This window comes from Xenopus laevis, chromosome 2S (genome assembly GCF_017654675.1).
Source record: "Xenopus laevis strain J_2021 chromosome 2S, Xenopus_laevis_v10.1, whole genome shotgun sequence".
Lineage (NCBI taxonomy): Eukaryota > Metazoa > Chordata > Amphibia > Anura > Pipidae > Xenopus > Xenopus laevis.
The window spans coordinates 92,984,113-93,003,452 of NC_054374.1; the positions used below are offsets into that span (position 1 = coordinate 92,984,113).

General features: G+C 37.1%; 1 protein-coding gene across 2 annotated transcripts in view; it reads left to right on the forward strand.

Moving 5' to 3' along the window:
* The window catches only part of atp2a3.S (ATPase sarcoplasmic/endoplasmic reticulum Ca2+ transporting 3 S homeolog), a 96,489-nt gene extending 78,295 nt beyond the window's left edge, over positions 1-18,194 (forward strand). Inside the window, exons 19-23 of one of the 2 annotated variants that reach the window (XM_041584128.1) lie at positions 779-896; positions 2,217-2,334; positions 7,176-7,251; positions 10,458-10,467; positions 16,214-18,194. In XM_041584128.1, coding sequence (XP_041440062.1) covers positions 779-896; positions 2,217-2,334; positions 7,176-7,251; positions 10,458-10,464 — 319 coding nt within the window. In that variant the 3' untranslated portion in view covers positions 10,465-10,467; positions 16,214-18,194. The remainder of the gene's footprint in view (positions 1-778; positions 897-2,216; positions 2,335-7,175; positions 7,252-10,457; positions 10,468-16,213) is intronic. The other variant, XM_018249697.2, reaches the window with a different exon arrangement.
* The last annotated feature ends 1,146 nt before the right edge of the window (positions 18,195-19,340 follow it).

Below are 19,340 nucleotides of genomic sequence, written 5' to 3' on the forward strand. Positions count from 1 at the left end.
CAGGTGCTAAATTGCACCAGAGCAGTTACACAGAGTAAGCAATCATCATTTCGATTTGCACAGTTTACTACTGACTGGCAATGATCCGTTGCTGCTGGCAGCTACACAAGTTTAGCAGTTTTGTTCATACATCAGCCCTGTGTGTGTCTGTCAGAAATGCTGCACTAGGTGCATACACCAAAGTCTCTGTGATATCACCACTAAAAATATGCAGTATCAGCTCATTAGTAGGTCTATCAAAAGTACTTGAATACAAATGGTTCATGAGCCCTTCATAATCTTCCATAATTAGTAAAGGCATATGCACAGTTATACAAAGTTAGTTATGCCTGATCAAAAAAGAAATCACTATTTGTATGAATAGCAAACTAGGCTGATTTATTTGGTATGGTAAATATTATTATTATAATATAGGTTATTAATTAATTAATTAATCTATACCATAAAAGTATATTGGGAACTGGTGATGCATTTTGAATAAATTATTTTGAGCCAGGAGATTTCTTTTATTAATTTATTTGAGGAGAACAGACACACACACCAGGTTTCAACATCTGGCATACCAAATGTATACAATTTGTGTAGATTTATATGCAATCTATGCCTCTCTCTATTTTTGAGTACATATCTACTTCATGAGAGATATCTTCAGTCAATTTCGAATATCCTCCTTGACAAAGCCTGTAATTTGAGCCATCATTTTGCTATAAGTGTTCAGCTCTGCTGTTGCTAATCTGTATTGATTGTTTTAAAACAAATTTGGTTTTATACATTTCAGTTTGTCTGAGAATCAGTCATTACTAAGGATGCCTCCATGGCTCAACATTTGGCTGCTTGGTGCTATAATTATGTCTATGGCTCTGCACTTCCTGATCCTCTATATACAACCAATGCCGGTAAGCCATAAACCTTGTTAACTGAAATACATAGAAATGTGGATGAATGGAGGGCAAACCATACAATTAGATATTTAGCAAAAATATGCGCTAGAGTTGCAAAAAACCAAGGTCACCCCTACACAGAGCGACCATACAATCAATATACCATACAATAGGTTATGCACTCTCAAAAGAATTTTTCAAATATAGACTCGGATGGTATCAAAAAAAAAATCTTTTACTGTTTAAAACAATTTGGAAATATACAATTGTGTTAACAAAAGTTGTTTATACAGTAATGATATACAAAGTAATATCCAAAGTACACCCAAAGGTTTCTGTTATTTGGCTCATGTGCCCTAACATGTATGGTTTGTTGGTATGTTTGTGTGCACCGTGAATCGTATGATCCCAAGGGGCGGGCCTTGTTTTTTAAAATGGCAATTTTCAAATTATGATTGCCAAATGGCACATACTACTAGAAAAGTATATTATTATGAAAATGGTTTATTTACATGAAGCAGGGTTTTACATATGAACTTTTTTATGCAGTATCTTTTTATAGAGACCTACATTGTTTGTGGGGTATAGTTTTCCTTTAAGGAATGACATCACCATATTAAAGTGACTAGTGCATTTATTATGCCCATTTAAAAGTAATAAATGTCATTAATGTCACACAACTGTTTAAGCATTCCCCTATCATTGTGATTGTGATAATGGTGGAATGTTAAAGGATGATTGGGTTGCTATGTGCATGGCTAGAGTAGTCACATAAGCTATGAAAAGCAAGAACATGTAAATAAATTGAGGTCACCATCCCTCATAGATCCCTATCCTGTATTACACTTAGCAGTGTCTGAATGTACAGTATAATACATAGCTTTTTAGGACCATCAACAACATAAATGGACTTTCTAATAAACAGTTTGTGTTTCCAGTTTAATATATGTCAAGCTACACCGAAGTTGACCCGAGTAGTGTGCTTTCTGTGTAACTTGAGGTGAAATCATTGTAAGTTAAAATGTCCTTAACTGCCCATAGAGCAGAGAATATACTGTACCTACTCAATGAGCATTTCAGACAGGTCCATCTGTCATCACCATTTCTGTTTTAAACAGCACATTCCCAAAGATAACTAGGGGAATATGGAACACAGACTGATTGGGGCATTTTTACACTATAAAAATGGATGTGTCCTCATTATTTAGATTCAGCAATTGCAGTGAATGCTTTGTGTAGATCCTATGCAAGAGATTTTAGCTGTACAGACATCTAATTTGTTCTTTGCTAGTGTTTTTTAGCACCAAATAAATGTGTATTTTTCTACACCAATAGTTAGTTTTCCAAGTCACTCCGTTAAATTGGACTCAGTGGGTGGTGGTTCTGAAGATTTCATTGCCAGTTATCCTGCTTGACGAAGGACTGAAATATATATCAAGACATCATCTAGACGGTAACAATTCAGTCACACTTATTTCAAAATTATTTTATGATGTTTTAGATGCTTATAACCAGCTGCACTGACATACATTTATTATATTGTTTGACATCAAAACTTAAGGAATAAATGAATTGGGTAAAAAAAAATCCCATTACAGTTAGTCCTAAGGTTACACGCTGCTAGCCTTTAAATTAAATGATCTCTTAACCTTAGCTTATTCATAAGCATTGATATGTATTTGCTGCGGACACATATTGAAAGTCTTAAAGGAAGAAATAAACACCTTGTTAAGTAAAAATGTACATAGGCCTTTCCTGTATATTTCCTGGCATGCATGGATTAAATGTAACAGGTAAATGTTGAGGTAGTAATGACAAAACACCATCCTTGCATGGAATGCTGGGTTATTAAGTATTCATGAAGGTGCTCCTATCACCACATTTTTTAGCTTTTATAAAGTGCTTGTGCATGGAAAATAAGATATGCTTTATGCTAATAGTTTGCTGAAGTCTCTGAGGAACCATGTTGTTTATCTCTCACTGACCTGTCCTGCTGACAAGCACATTTTTAGTTTAAGTGTGCACTGGTGGGGGGTCAGGATTTAGCAGTATGTCTGTGCTAGCATTTGTGTTATTATTTGCTAATGTTACACTCGTCTACAAATGTGTCTTAACTGTGTAGGTGTGTCATTTGTCCTTTTGTCTGCAGTGTTCATCTATAATATGTGCACTAGTATAAGAAAGTGTCGTTGTGTGTGCAAGAGTGCATGCCTGTGTGATTGCATGTGTGTTCTGGTGTGAAAGAATAATGGTGCATTTGAGAGTATGTGTGTGATTCTGTGAGTGAAGTAGCAGTGGGTAAAGGTACATGTGTATATGTGTCTAGGCTTGTGAGACATATATGTGTGTGTGTGTGTGTTTATTGTGTGTTATTGTTCATGTGTTCTTGTTGCATCTCAGTTTGCTTCTTTGAGACCAAACTTGTAACTATAAATAATGTTTGTGTGTTTAAGAGTGTGTTTTGTATGTGCTTATATGTGTCTGGGATTGACAGTAGTTTTTGTGAGAAACCAAGCTTGTAGAAATGTTTAATTCTTCCAGTTCATGTATTTAAGCATTCCAGCTATGGCCTAGATCATTTTAATCTCATGCATTTATTCCCTGCTCTATTATTAATTTGGTTCCAGAATTCCCTTGCAGACTCTCCTAAAACAAATCCAGTTTCCTGCTCAGATATGATTTAATTTCAGTTTAGCATTCCTCACCACTTCTAAGTTCTGGTTCTACAGTATGTTTAATTCAGAGCCTCCTTCCCTGCTTTGTTATTGTAGACTCAACTAATATGTAATATCTCTGTTTAGTTTAAGTGAAGTTTTTCCTTTTCCCCTTTACATTAACCCCCACATCACTCACTCTCTACCTTTAGTATATTTTAGTATTACAAACTTGCTCCCATTTCATTTTACCACTCCACACTAAACCTGGCACAGTTGAATTAATCTACTTCAACACACACACACACACACACACTAGTTACATGAAGAGCTCAAGTGCATACAGTAAGTTGGTTCAACTGTAAGTGTCCCTCAAATTGAGACTCATTTTCTATCTTAAAATAGTTAATTTAATTACCTTGTTCATTTTACAAAATGCTGCAGGTTATAAAAGTTTGAACACATTTCTGTGTTTTTCCCCCAGTTATTACAGTTTTGCTAATGAAGGTGAATTGCCCTTTAAGCTGTGAGTCTAAGTTTTCCCAAGGGACCTGTTATCTTATATTGTTACAATTACTTATTTGCTTATCTAGATACATTTCAATTGTTACAGATGTATCTTATCTTTTGTTGTGGCTGTTCTGGGCTCTCTAAGTTAGAAACTTTCTTTCTTTTTCTGGCTGTTGAGTGCAGAGAAAAATGGGACTTTCCAGTACAAATGAGGGATTGCGGGTTGAGCTGTCAGAAGAGGGACTGTCCCTCTAAAAACAGGACAGTTGGGAGGATTGACTATTGTTGTGTTTCTGGAGCAAACACACCAGTTTTACCAATGCAGGGCAACCGTACATTATATTGTCATTCATTGTTGGTTCAGGAATTACATTTCTTATAGTAAATTATTATTTGCAGTGTTTACAGTGTAATTTAGAAATAAAAACTACATCATAAAAAGCATGACAGAATCCCTTTAAGAAAACTGAGACGGGCTAAACCTGAAGGTTGGTTAGTTTTACTGAATACCAATGAATTCAGTTTATACTGGCCTACAATTTTAAAAAGAGAGTTTATAACAAATACCAGGTCATTGGCCTTAGTTAAATACCGGTGGGTTCTACCGAACACTCGTTCCTTTTTGAAGTACTGTTTTAAGACAGCTGACAGACATTAATTAACAAAACCTCAATATTACCTATTTATCAATTGTATGCACTAACTAAACTATTTTTATTAACCATGCATTTATTATAAACTATGTGGCCTATTGATGTTGTAAACTTTTTATATGAGATATTTATATGGAGTTGTTTTCTATGATGTGTGCAATGGGAGAAGCTCCTTAAATGGGTATGCCCTAATAAGTTCAGTACTTTGTGGTTAGGGAGGGGCTGTGACAATGTAGTTGTAAGGGGCCGCCATACAGCTGCTGCCATATTCTTTAATAACACCTTGTATTAGCCTGTGGAAGCTGTTTGCTAGTGCAGTGACAGATTTTAGAGGGGAAGGCAAATTGTTTAAATAAAACAGAATTACCTTACCTGTAGTTTTTTTTTATTGTTGTTCTCTTTCTACAGTGTTCCTCATGGCCCACTTAAGCTTTTACATGATGCTTGTGGTTTGGTTATAACACCATTGCAGTCCCTGGGTGATATTATGTCCTTGTTCTACAGGCTGTGGCTGTACATGTTTGGCATGTTACTAACCCCCTTCCTACCTAGAACTGCAGTGTCTAGTTATCAGTGTGCCATGGGGAGTTGCTCCTAATCGAACAACTGAGCATTTGCCAGAGTCTGTGGATTTTTGTGGTTCGTTGCAGAGGTGGGAAAGTTGTAATTTTCTAATACTTTCTGTAAATACCTCAGTTATCATGTGCAACTGTAGGCTTAGCAGCTGTTGTCCCTTCTAGCCACTAGATGCCAATAAAGCCACTGAAAAAAGGAACTGAGATTGTATTTGTGGTTCAGTTAATGAAAATAATAATCTCCTCGTAGACAAGCTGAATACATCCAGATAATTTAGGCTTTACCAGTATCCTGAAAGCTAGGAATTTGTTTAGTTTCCCAGAATGAATAGCCTAATGTGTTGCAGGTAATAAAGAATGAGGCATTTTGTGTATTGTGTTTCAGCCATAACTTCTACAACTAAATCTTTCCCAGGAAGTACTTATCAGGATTGCTGAGGGGCTTCCATTGGTCCCAGGGGCAGCCCTGCTCTTACCCAGAATGTGTACAGTCAATGAAACTGCTTTATCCTCAAACCTTAATGGGGTAAAAAGCATCTATTTTAAAACCTTTAATCCAGTTTGCCTTCTATCGTATAACCATACATTTCCTCTTCTTGCCTAGTTATACAATTCCTGCTATATTTATGTATTTTGATATATTTATGCAGGATAACGTATAGGCAAATATATTTTATGCTATACAGTCATACCTCTGCCCATAATCAGTGTATCACTCTGATTGAATCTTATCCACAAATGGCAGGCAGTGGAGTATGGAGTAGCAGGAGAGTGTAAATGGTATTAATTAATTAATTTCAGAGCAAAATATGCCATCACAAAAATAGTGCTAGCACTATATTCTAGTCGTGCAAATTTGCATTTAAAGGTTAATATTTGCACCTCTATTTTGTTCTCCATAACAAAATAACTCTGTGCGAACCCTATGTTCGCTTCCTCCCTTTATATCATGAATTACAGGTGTTTTATTCAACTGCTTATTTGTGAGATAAAAGGTCTATACAATGTTTATTCCCCCTTCCATTTTTATTAGTCATCCTTATTATATGTTAATCCTTTATCTTCTGTATTCTTGAATATGTTGTTAGATTATTGTATTGAGCAAATAGATAATATATAGATAATGGGTGCTAGATAATTGCAATATCTAAAACAAAAACAATTAGAGATGAGCGAATTTGCGCCGTTTCGCTTCGCCGAAAAATTTGCGAAATTCGCGAAACGTCGAAAAATTCTCGAAACAGCGCCGGCGTCTCGTTTTTGATGCCGGCGCCCGTTTTTGACGCCGGCGTACGTTTTTTCGAAAAAAACATTTTGACGCCGGCGAATTCGCCCATCACTAAAAACAATACAAGTTATAATCATGAAAAGAAAAAAATGAAAGATTTGACTGAGCATGCATTTTGTGTGACTGGTTTATGAAAATGTGCTGAAATCAAGGTGAAGCTGATCTATCAAAATAGTAATAAAAACCCTGCCCAGTTGATGACTCCTACTTTAAGGGGTCACCAGCTAGAAAGTAAATGGGTTTATACCCCCTCAATTGTTCTGTTCACTTTGCCCTTGATCATACTTACTAAACAGGAGCTGTTTGGCCGTTTGCAGATGAATCCAATTGTATGGGCTGTAGCACTGGAAATGCTGTTATTATGGATAACGGGGTTTCATCAATAAAAAAATCACATCAAATCATACTTCAGCCTGTAAACTTTAAGTAGGTGTGAGTGTTGTAATGTGTAAAACATTGTATTGCTGAGCACTAAGATAAACAGAGACTTACGCCGGTTCTGAAAAGTGAAGAGAGTAATTTTACTAGAAAGAAAATTGTTTTTTTTAGTTCTTACCTGTGTCATTAATGTTTTCATTTGGATGCATCTTGTCTCATGTTATATTTTGTTTCAGGCCTGCTAAAAACAGTAGAACAGTCTTGGAATGGGACTGCGCAAATGAAACCACATAGATCTCATGACCAGACTGGGTTGGTATTCTGATATTTTTTTTTTAAATATGCATTTGCCTGTTTTCTCTCATGTTGTTCATTTAAGTTGCTGTTATGTTTGCTGCAGGCAATCTTAACAGTCCTGCATGTATATTGCCTTTTAAGACTATTCCGCTATCAGTGGAACTTCAAATTTCTTCATAAAATGTATCCATATTTTGCCACAGTTCTTTAATGAAACTGTCGGTTTATTTTACAGTGTCTTATTTTCCATTACTCCACTATTTACAAGTACTTGGCAGAACAGTTTCTTTGTTCTCTTTATGTCAGCATTTTGACAAGAGCAGAATTAAGAGTCTGTCAATTCAAATTAGGGATGCACCGAATCCACTAATTTGGATTCGGCCGGACCCCCGAATCCTTTGCGAAAGATTCGGTCGAATACTGAACCAAATCCGAATTTGCATATGCAAATTAGGGGTGGGAAGGGGAAAATATTTTTTACTTCCTTGTTTTGTGACAAAAAGTCTCGTGATTTCCCTCCTGCCCCTAATTTGCATATGCAAATCCAGAATCCTGGATTCGGTGCATCCCTAATTCAAATATAAAAATGCATTAATTGCAGTTTTCACAATGCTTTGCACACGTTTGTGATTCTGCTTCTGTCAGTCATACAATGTGCAAGACATTGTAGAAGTTGGAGGAGCAAGACATTGTAGAAGAATAATTAAATTATGCAATATTGAACCCTCTAAAGCCATCAAGGAGTTGCATAAAAACTTGAAGGCACAAGGCTGAATGCACCAATTATAAGTGAAGCAATTACAGGGATACCATCATGGAAAAACATGTTTTTTTTTCAAAATGCACTATTAAGTGCTGCTTCAGCAGACTTCTGCACTGGAATTCATGTTTCAAAAGAGTAAACTGATTTTTTTTATATTTAATTTTGAAATCTGACATGGGGCTAGACATATTGTCAGTTTCCCAGGTGCCCCCAATCATGTGACTTGTGCTCTGATGAACTTCAGTCACTCTTTATTGCTGCTGTACTGCAGCCCCCCAGCAGCCCATAAGCAGAACAATGGGAAGGTAACCAGATAACAGCTCCCTGGTAGATATAAGAACAGAACTCATTAGTAAAAATCCATGTCTCACTTAGACCATGGACCCGAAACAATAGCCTGTCAGAAAGCAGTTCCATAGTGCAGCACTGGCTCTTTCTGAAAGCACATGACTAGGCAAAATGACCTGATATGGCTGCCTAAACACCAATATTACAACTTAAAAAATACACTTGGGTTAGGAATGAAATTTGATATGGTGGAGTGAATTATTTGCAGTTTAAACAGTGTAATTTAGAAATAAAAACTACACCATTAAAATCATGACAGAATCCCCTTAAACTTTTAAAGATATATTTTATAGTTGATTTGTTTCCTTTTGTAATATAATATAATATATAGTGGATAATGTACTTTTATAAAGATATCACGTCACCTCGGAGTTGTGGTCACATAAATGCACAAGGCCACATGCAGAGTCCTTTTATACTTAACTCCAATGTGACTTTTATATATCTATAAATGTTAGCAGGGGGTACATTATCCATTATAATCCATAATAATATGTATATATAAGTTAGTCAAGAGCTCTCTCTCTTTGCTGCAGAAAAATGACTAATACAAATCTGGCATAGGGTATGATTTTCTGGCACTTTTTAAGCAAATTAATAATTGCTTATGTTAGGCTTTTAGACAAGTTATGGGCAATATGCAAGGAGAGAAATTTCTAGAAATTAAATCTATATAAATAAATATATATATAGTAATGCAAATCGACCACACTCCAAGGAATTTGAAACAAAAGATCAATGTCAAGCAAAAAAAGGAGGTTTATTCATTCCGACGTTTCAGTTCCATACTGGAACTTTCATCAGGGAGAATGAAAGTTCCAGTATGGAACTAAACCGTCGGAATGAATAAACCTCCTTTTTTTGCTTGACATTGATCTTTTGTTTCAAATTCCTTGGAACGCTGTCGCTTTGCATTACTATTTGTCTCCCCTCTCACTAGCACCCAGGTTGATATTCATTGCTTATGGTGTGCGTCCCATATGAACTGTGTGTATGTGTGTGTGTGTGTATATGTATATATATATATATATATATATATATATATATATATATATATATATATATATATATATATATATATATATATATATATATATATATATATATATATATATATATATATATATATATATAAATATAAAAAATATATATATATATATATATATATATATATATATATATACTGTATATAGATTTATATATTATATAGTCAATGTTCCTCCTTTCTGCTCATCATTTCCTCATCTGTGTATATTACTCCCTGACATCTCACGTCTTCATTCTCTCTTATTTATCTTCTATTCTGGTTTAATAACTCTGTATTTATCATCATGACTTATTTGCCTTATTTTAGTTAATTATTTTTACTGTCATCATTTTTGACACACTTTTGATCTCTATCTCATTAGAGTGGTAGCCTGTAGTATTTAGATTAGCAATGTATAGTAGCCTGCTGGAATGTTCTGGCTCTCGCTGAGAGATTTCAGTTGTTATTCTGCTCAGTGCTTGCATACAGAATGAGATGAGAACCTCCTAGTAATAACTGATGAATCTGGTGGAGCAATCTGAAGGCTATTTCCAAGCTCCTTTGAGATCATGTTACTTCAGTTAGGCTTTCCTTGCTGCTTGTTAGTGAGGCAATCTGAGATTTGAGCAAGCAGAAAGAATAGGTGGTTGGGCTGTTGCAGAGTAGCTCCTACATTGATTGAAATGAAGCCAGATATTCTGCACCATGGCAGTACAGTTGTTAGCACTGTTGTCTTTGATTTGAACTTTGTATATTTGTATGAAATCTCTCTGGGTGATCTAGTATCCTTCCACAGCTGGAAAACATACTAGTAGTGTATTTGTTTATGTGTCCTGTGAAATTTGAATGTAAGCTCCACAAGGGCAAGTAATGATGGCTCCACAATACATTGTTAATATTTTTACTTCATTAATAAAAAAACAATGACATTTATTGTTTCAGTAGAACAATGCAGCACTTGCATCACTGTATAATGACACATTTTATGCCTTTAGCTTTGCACATCCGATTGTCTGCCAAAAATTGTTTCTCCTTTTTTCTTCCACTGCTTCATCTTTTGATTTTTCTTGGCTTTTGTACCAGCACTTAACAGGTAAGGGAAGGCGCTATTTGCGGTAGCTGAAATACATTTGTGATTATGAAGTTGCCTTTACAACTTATTTCATTACTCATATAATCATAAAAGTTGCAACTCTTAAGTCAATTGTATATTTCTCATTTTACTTCTCTTCTGTCAGGTTGCACTGGTGCCTGGAATCAATCTCTAAGGAAGGGTTAAAGGGATTTTAATTGCACGCTATCTAATGTAGAATGTATGAAGCTGAAATAATTTTGCCCCATGGCTTTATTGAAATAGGTTTTAAATCAGAAAATAACATGATAAGAACAAATTTAATCTTTACCATCATTCCAGTAAACATGAATTGACAGTTTTCATGAATTGACAGTTTTTCATTGACAGCAGTATGTGACTGCCTCTTGCTCTTCTCTGCACTGCTAATGTGTTAATCACATGGCATACTAGGCATAGTGGGAATTGGAGTCTTGCCTGGTAGTCTTATATGATTTAAAGCCGTCTTCATTGATTTTTCCACTGATCCGAGAACAGTTGAAAGCAAATCTTTGTTTATTGATTATGGCTGTATTTACACCTATTATTTTCACCATATTTTCCCGTTTATCAGCGAATTCCATTTTTGCCGCAGGTACACAATTTGTTTTTCATGAGGACAATGTGTTCAAGGTGTTGGCTATGTTATGGTGAAATGCCTGGATACAATGGAAAGTGTTTATTTCAGCAATAATGAGAGAGTGGATGATTTTTTAGCATTTTATGAGTTCTTCACCTGTCTGTCTAAGTGGGCTATTTGCCATTTTTGGAATTCTGTTAATATGAAGTCACAGGTTTCCATCCTTAAACGTTGGAATATGTTATCCTCCAAATATTATTTAGCTATAGGTAGAAGAAGCCAGGTAGACAAGCTAGCTGCAAATCATTGTTTTTTTTTCAATATATATCATATTATATTTGTTTGTAATTGCTGTCAATGCCGCACACTGTTACATTTCCCTGCTCTTCCACTGTTGAGGTGGCCATAGATATTAGGATTTTTAAAGATCTTTTAGTTATCGTAAGACCAAGCTTATCTTGAAACAATCATTTCAATGTACAATTTGCCCATCAACTAAAAAGACCATTTTGGCGATCTTGTTTAGTTGAAGCCATTAAAACTGCTTTGCCCTGCAAACAATGGATGCATGGATACATTTCACTGTGACTGATGAAAATCTTTTAACCTGACTGATTTATATTTTTACCTATGTTGGAGGATCATTTGATGCCCACTAACCTCATGATTATTTGATGGATTTGTCGGATAGCACTAAAATTGGTCATAGGGAGAGAAAAATCTTAACGTCTGTGGCCACCTTTAATCATAACGCATGGGGCAACTCATTTTCCCTATCTCTATTTTCCCAACAAGTTTCTAGGCCCCTATCAGAGTCAAAACTAGTGACTACCATGTACTGCACTTCTGGCCAGGGTCATAGTGAATGACCCCTTATGACTTGTATATCAAGATAGATTAAATAAAAATAACTGCGGTGTACTCAATCATTAAACATTTTCCAGAATAAATATTGTACATTATTATGCCTTCTTTACTCTATATATTTTATTCATTCAGATACAGAGAACATTTAGAACAGTATTAGTATGCCCTTGAACTGTGGTAACTCTTGATGAGTCTTTAGTAATATGTAAGCTGTCCGTTATTAGGTGAGTATCATAAATCATATTCAACAACACTCAAGGCCAGGGAACACGATTATGATTGTCCAGAATTAAGTAATCCAAGAGGCCCTTAATTCTGGCAGTTTACAACACAGAACAGCTTTATTTTGTACAGAGTTTCACAAAGTGTTGTACTGTTATAAATAAACCATTAACGAAAATATCAAGGGACACTTGAGGGAAGTCTTTTGATCCAGCTGTATATTTCCTTATACACAATTTACACTGGATAATATAGATTATTGTTTTGTAAAGCTGGCATGATCTCTAGATCCCATTAGGTACTGAGCTCTGCCAGTGAATACTGAAGATACAGTATGGGTGTCCATAATCAACTTCAGTAGCTCAGTGGTGTAAAGTGTAACTGATGGGGGGGAAAAACTGAGCAGGATAAATATACATTACGTAGATAATATGTCTTAATGTTTCCTCTCTGTATAAAGGCACCGCCATGGTGTATATTTTTGTGTGTCCTTTGTAGCCCCTGTATAAAAGGGTACCTGTAAATTAACCCAGACAAAAAAAACCTGTTTAATAAAAGTCCTTTTTTAAAATTACACAAAAACCACATTCACTTATTATTAAAGCATCAATACCTGTTATAAAAGGTTTTAAAAGTTTCAACTCTCAATCATATATTGCCTGCTTCTCCTTTATGCCAATGCAAAGCTTGCCTTAATACCAGACTTAACAAAATAGCTGCTCTCTGTTTGTTGTGATTGTGTAATTCCAAGAGAAGGAAGCTAGATTGAAATAATTTATATAGTGTAAGAAAAGTTTGTTTTGCTTGACTAACCCAATAGAAAATTTATTTTGAATTTTGAATTATTTCCTAGGATGACCTGTCCCCTTTAAGGGCACTAATACCACCAGACAATATAATTGAAAGGGAAATTTGTGCCAGTAGCCAACAATACTCTCATCTGATTGTAAGTTTAAGTGAAAGATTTACATATAGCAAAATAATAGTACATGGATATAGCTATTATGTTGAACTTTCGTATCACAACTTTGCATTGTTAAAATGTTCAAGTCAAACTGGCTAGTCCAGGCGGTAGTAAAACAGTGTTTGGTGCACTTAGAGATGTGTGGTTGTGGTATGAGTACACTGTAGCAGACACTCAACATGAAGGCATTTAATTTAGCAATTAAGATTTCCCTTCCTATTTCATAGTTAAGCTACTCTCTACCATCTATTTGCTGTCAGTCTATTTTTACAGTCCTTCCCTCAAAGACCTTTCTCGTTGCCTCTCAAACTGCTTCACAAACTATCTCTATTCAACTCTCCACATCCTTTAACCATTGTGCATGCATTCTTCTGCTTTTCTTCTGTTTCTTTTACACACATTCCATTTCAAACCCTTCTCTTTATTTTATTCTGTGACCTGCACATCTCTCCCAAGTCTGTCCCATTTGCCAATATAATCTGTAACATCACCTACGTTCATCTTGTGCAATAATTGTTGGCCTTCAATGAGTTGAGGCTGGGGCAATTTGGGGGGGTGATGGGGAAGAAAGCTTACTAGGTATCCTCCACCTTTACATGAACACAGAAAATGGTATACACAAAAAGAGAAAAAACTAAATACAGTGATACTGTTTGGTATACAGTACATTGTTTTTTTAACCAAATTCCTAATAGGCTTCATAATGCTGTGTGTGCCATACATACATGCTCGGGATGCAATACGGTGGCACACAAAAAATAATACCTGTGTTGACATAGCCACACCGTGAATATGTTGGTTTTCCTTTTCCTTGTGATCAGAACATGGCAATGTCTTGAAGTATATTTTGATTCCGTCCCTTTAATAGTAGTCTTATGCCTTTAAAATAGCCATTGGTTTGGGCAATCACTCTTTTAAAAGCTTTACATGGGGCAGAAGGACAAGCCTATGAAACACTTGAAAAAGAGCTACTTGCTTCGAAAAATGTAGTGGATCCATAAAAGCACAACTTTTGCAGCAATGTTCTGTGTTTGACCAAGTTCTTATCCACAGTTATTTATTGAAGCCTATGAAACCATTGCTTAGATCACGGCAACCTCTCCCCTATAAATGGTGTGGCAGGAGATGATAAAACCCAAGCCCATATGGTGGTCCTAACTATTTACCTCTGGTCAGGTTTATTCTGGGTTGGCACCACCCTGCATAACTGCATGTCTTGAGGGCAGTGTCTCCAGACCAAGGTATCAGCTCAAACTGGCTTGATCCTCCCCATACCAGTAGCCAGTGCCAGACCAAGCCAATTGGATGCCCTAGGTGACTCGGCCAGCCACTGCGCTCCCCTCCGTGCGTGCGAACCCCCCAAACACAGTGTGCATACACATGCGCAGAACACCGGAGGGGGGGCAGGGGAGATTGCCAGAGGGGAAGGGAGAGGGAGGAGAAAGTGCCGGAGTGGAGAGCAGTGAACATGGGACTAGGGGTAGGCAGAAGACAGGTACCTGCCCAGTGCCCCCTTTTCATTGTGCCCTAGCCAGTTGCCTCTTCTGCCTACCCCTAGTTCCGGCCCTGCCAGTAGCTTTTTATAAGGGGAGAAGTTTGCCAGTACCAAAGCAATGATTTTTTTAAAGGCATGTTCCTTCCTCCCCCGCCTATGGCTTTTAAAAGAGAGTGATTGCCCAGGCCAAAACCAAAGTACTGATCTAACTGGGGTTTACCTTGTCGTGGTATGGTGGCTTGGATGGCTTATGACCATAATTTTGTAACTAAAAATCCGAAAATTTTGAAAAATACATGCATTAGCTTAGATGCTAAATTACTTGCGAAACAGGGGGCCGTGGAATGTGCGTTAATCATTTTTTCTTTTTTTGTATATTTTGGTTGCAGCATGGGTTTGCCCACTGGTAAATGCACCCCTGACTTAAATCTGCCATATCTATAGTATGCCAGTTAAATATGTGAGCTTTGATCCAAAGCACTTTAAAACCAATGTATTTATTTATTTTAACCACTGTGCAGGCAAAAATTGTTAATATATAGAGCTCTCTTGTATATCTTAGACTTTGTATTTCCTTGTGTAGGGGTTTGGTAAATTAGTTCCCCAGTATTATTTAGCAGACAGTCCCCTAGTGTTATAGACACCTAACTGGGTCCTAAAATGCAGTTAGGAGGGGGAACTGTTTCCAGCTTTAAGCTATGCCCCTTGTTGTTTCGCACAGTGACCTGTAGATGGCACTGTGGCAAAGTATAAAACCCTTTGAAGCCATGCTTCCAGTGCCCATCTTGTGCTGGCTCTAGCCTGAGCAGGCAGGCAGAGCTCGAGTGGAACCTAGACAGGTCAGGTCTAACAAGGATAGGCTACTCACCTAAATAGGTCACTCTAGCAGTGACAAATAGATAGGATATTTAGCTGAGCAGCTTGAGGCTCCTCCGAGGATTGTGAGTGGGATTAAGATCCCTGGTACTAATTGCCCGGAAGTAGGAATTAAGTTTACAGTCTTAGGAATGATAGTTTCTCCTCAGGTTCCATTTAGGGAAAAGGCTGAAAGCTGGGTGTACCTCCTCAAATGCTGCATACATTGTCCTCGTTTACGAGGGAACTTATATTGACTAAAGGTGCTGTGAGTATTGCCTATCCACTGTTGATGTATGATCCTGAATGCTCTTCTTTATGTACACTCCATTGAGGATTGTATGTTCAATAAATATGTTAATTGGTTAAGTTATAAGAACCACTGGCGCAAAATTATTGTACCTTGAATACAGTTACACTACAACCTGCCTCCACACGGTTGTGAGGGCTTACTCCCTAAGATTTTAAGGTCTCATCCGGAGCACAATATTGGGAGTGGAGCTCATAGCCAGAGAAAGGTGCACTCATTTTACTATAGTGCTACACTTGTATGGCCATTAAACTAATATTTCCAGAGTGGATGGTTAGGATAACAGGTAAAGCCAAGCTTATACATCTGCTAAAATTAAGGTGCTGTGTGAAAATACTTTATTTATGTTACTTGTGTTCTGAGTAATGTTACAAGCAAAGCTGTATTCTTCATGCTGATTTGTCTTATAAGGATCATTTTCTCTTTGTTTTGCAGGAAAAACAGGTTTAAGCAACACACTGACAACAACATTTCTGAGTAAAGAAACCTTACATTGCAAGTCCAACTGAAGTCTCCTGCATGAGCAGCCATTACAAGAGAACAAGCAGAAATCGCATGTCTCCTACCCAAGGAGACAACTGTGGGGAAACGTAAAAACCGCAAAATACTGAAATATTTGTTAGTAGCTTTTTTTTTCTGTGTATAAAGGTGCAATCACTGGACAGCTGAATTGTGGTTTGGGGATATATGTTGTTACAATTTTTAGGGTTTAAAATGCAGCTCTTGAATATTCAGGACCTGTCTTATATTTCAATTTTTGTTACTGTAAATTGAAGATATTAACAAGCCCCCCCCCCATGTCAAATAGACATGCAAGAAAAACAAATGGCCCTTTTGTAGTGTGCATAATGATCAGACATTGAGGTTTGAGGGTTCAATTTGAACAAGATGGTTTCATAAATGTTGGTAAAGCTCTGTCAGTCGCACAGTCCTACTGCAGTTGTGCATTTCAAGTTGCCAAAGTGTAAGCTTTACTATATAAATTGCAAGATTTACTTTTACTACATTATTGACATGCCTCTGAGAAGCCATGACATTGTTTGTGTGAACCTTTCAATGGTTTAATTTAAATATCACTATTTACAGTGCCTGAGAATTGCATCCCTTTGTAGAGCTGATTTATGTTTCTCTTCTAATGCATTTCAGCTCATCCACTTTATATATAAACACTTATAAGGGGTAATATATTATAAGGTGCAGAGCTATATAGCAACCAAAAAGCAGGTAGGATATTCTGATCACCCTTGGTGTTACTGTGCCTGGGCAAACAATGTGCCTTTGGTTTGAGTGTATTGCCATACAGTGGCACTGGTTCCCAGTAAGCTTTCAGGCTAATGTCACACAAAACATGGAATTGCCTTCATTACTTCACTGAAATTACCAAAGCTTGTGTTTAGTAACTGTGACTTGTATATGGAACAGTTACAGTAAAATTACATTTGGAATTGTCTCCTATCATTTCACATGGCATCACCACAAGTATGGCACAGTTATCACCTGAAACCACAGAAATTGATTCCAGTTGTTCACAACAGCAATTTAATGTTTTTTTACACAACTATTAAATACAGGCACATCTCCTGTTGTGATAGTAGTATTACCAATAATGAATAGACATTTTATTTCCAAATCTAAAGTCAAATTTTGCAGACCCTAGCATTTTAGTTTCTGAACAAGGATTGTTAACCCTGTGTCTGCCCACCTATTTGGAATAATAGCATCCAGCATTGTGAGAGTACCACAACTGCTATAAGGATATCTAACATCCCTGACTTACACCTTGCTCCCCACAACTGGGGCAAACACATCTGGGCCCTTTGTTTTCTTTAGTGAGTTATTTATATAACGTATTTATATAATGGTCTTTGTACTACAATGACACCAGAAATCATAACAATTTAGGGTTTCTTGTTCTTGAGCAAAGCCATGCAATGTGTGTACTTTTATATTCACTGTGATGATGGAACCACACAGTAAAACTGTTTCAATTGCCCCAATATGTAATATCCAAGGCTCTCTTTAGCAAATCATTTTGTGTCTCCTTGTCTTAATATTTGGATCTTAGTGGGTTTCCTTCCTTATAGGTAATTGATCTCCATGTACCACAGCTCCAAAGAGGTAATGAATATATGTCAGTGTATAGAGCCCCAGGATTCCCCTGTTGTTGGTTTGTGTTTTGTTCCTGGTCTCACAGCAGTTACTGGCCTAACTCCACATGATTATAAGGCTTTATCCAACGTACAGGCAAAGTTTACGAAGAAAACACATAATTTCATTTACAATTTTATAGAAGACATTTTGTGTAAAAAAAATAGAACATGTCCAGTGCATTATACTCTTTAAGATATAGAAGAATTGTGCTTAAAAAAAAAAAAGCTGTGCAGGGGAGTCGGCGGCACTCAGTCGGCTGCTCACTGTAGGACAGGGACCAATCAGCAGCTAGCAGGACCTGATAGGGAACTGAAGCCTGTCTGTGCTTGTGTGACTGCAGGGCTGTGATTGGCTGTCCCCCTCCAACTGTGCTTCTGGCAGGGACCATTAGGACACACCCACCCCTCATTTTGAAACAAAGACAGGGACCAGTGAACATCTATAGGGAGCTCTAATGAAGGGGCTATTTCTAAAGATATTAATTTTTATCACCATATATTACTCATAATTGCCTACAAAATTAGAGTTTTTATCCTATTTGATTCCTTTAAGTTGACAGTTTTTTCTATTAGTGATTGGGAATTTACAAAATGTATAAAATCAGGCAATAGTTACTTGTGCAGGGTGACTTTTGCTGGTATGTTAACTACCTACATTAAACTGTTGAGCCATGAGACAAAGCCAATGGGGCAGATTCCCTAAAGGGCAGTGTTAATTCGGTAGTGTTAATTCGCCAGCGTGGCTTCATTTCGGTACTTCGCCAATTCCCTAACGGGCGCAGGCATAGCTTCGCTAGCGAAAGAGACACACACTAGCTATCATTCGCACTCTTAATGCCAGGCGGATGTTCGCTCTGGCAAAGGGACTTAACTCCGCAAATTCAGTAGGATGCAGATTTTACTGAACGTTACCTCTTGCGCCAGACTTGTCTTCGCCACCTCAGACCAGGCGAGGTGCAATGGAGTCCCAAAAAATGCTGGTGTCTTTTACTTTTTTCAGGGTGATAGGTTGCAAAAGAGCGTAATTTTTTTTTGGGGTAATCGGCTTCCCCCTACGTTTCCTAACATATGGCACATAAACTATACACTGGACCTGGGCTTGTGTAATGTAATCCATTTGATGAAAAATATACGTCCATTCAACGTTAACTTCCTGCCGTATAAACTTAGCCAACACTAGCGCAACGTCGCTCTGCTTGCCGAATTAACGCTAGAGCAACTTCGCCAGCGTTCGGCACCCTGGACGCAAACCTGTCATTTTAGGGAATTATCATTGTCTGGGTGAAATTATGCCTGGCGAAATGTTGCGATATGGGCAAAGCGGACGCTAGCGAATAAGCACCGCTTAGGGAATTTGCCTCTATGTCTATATATCATCTTTACTGTCTGCCCCTCTGTGATTTATCTTTTAA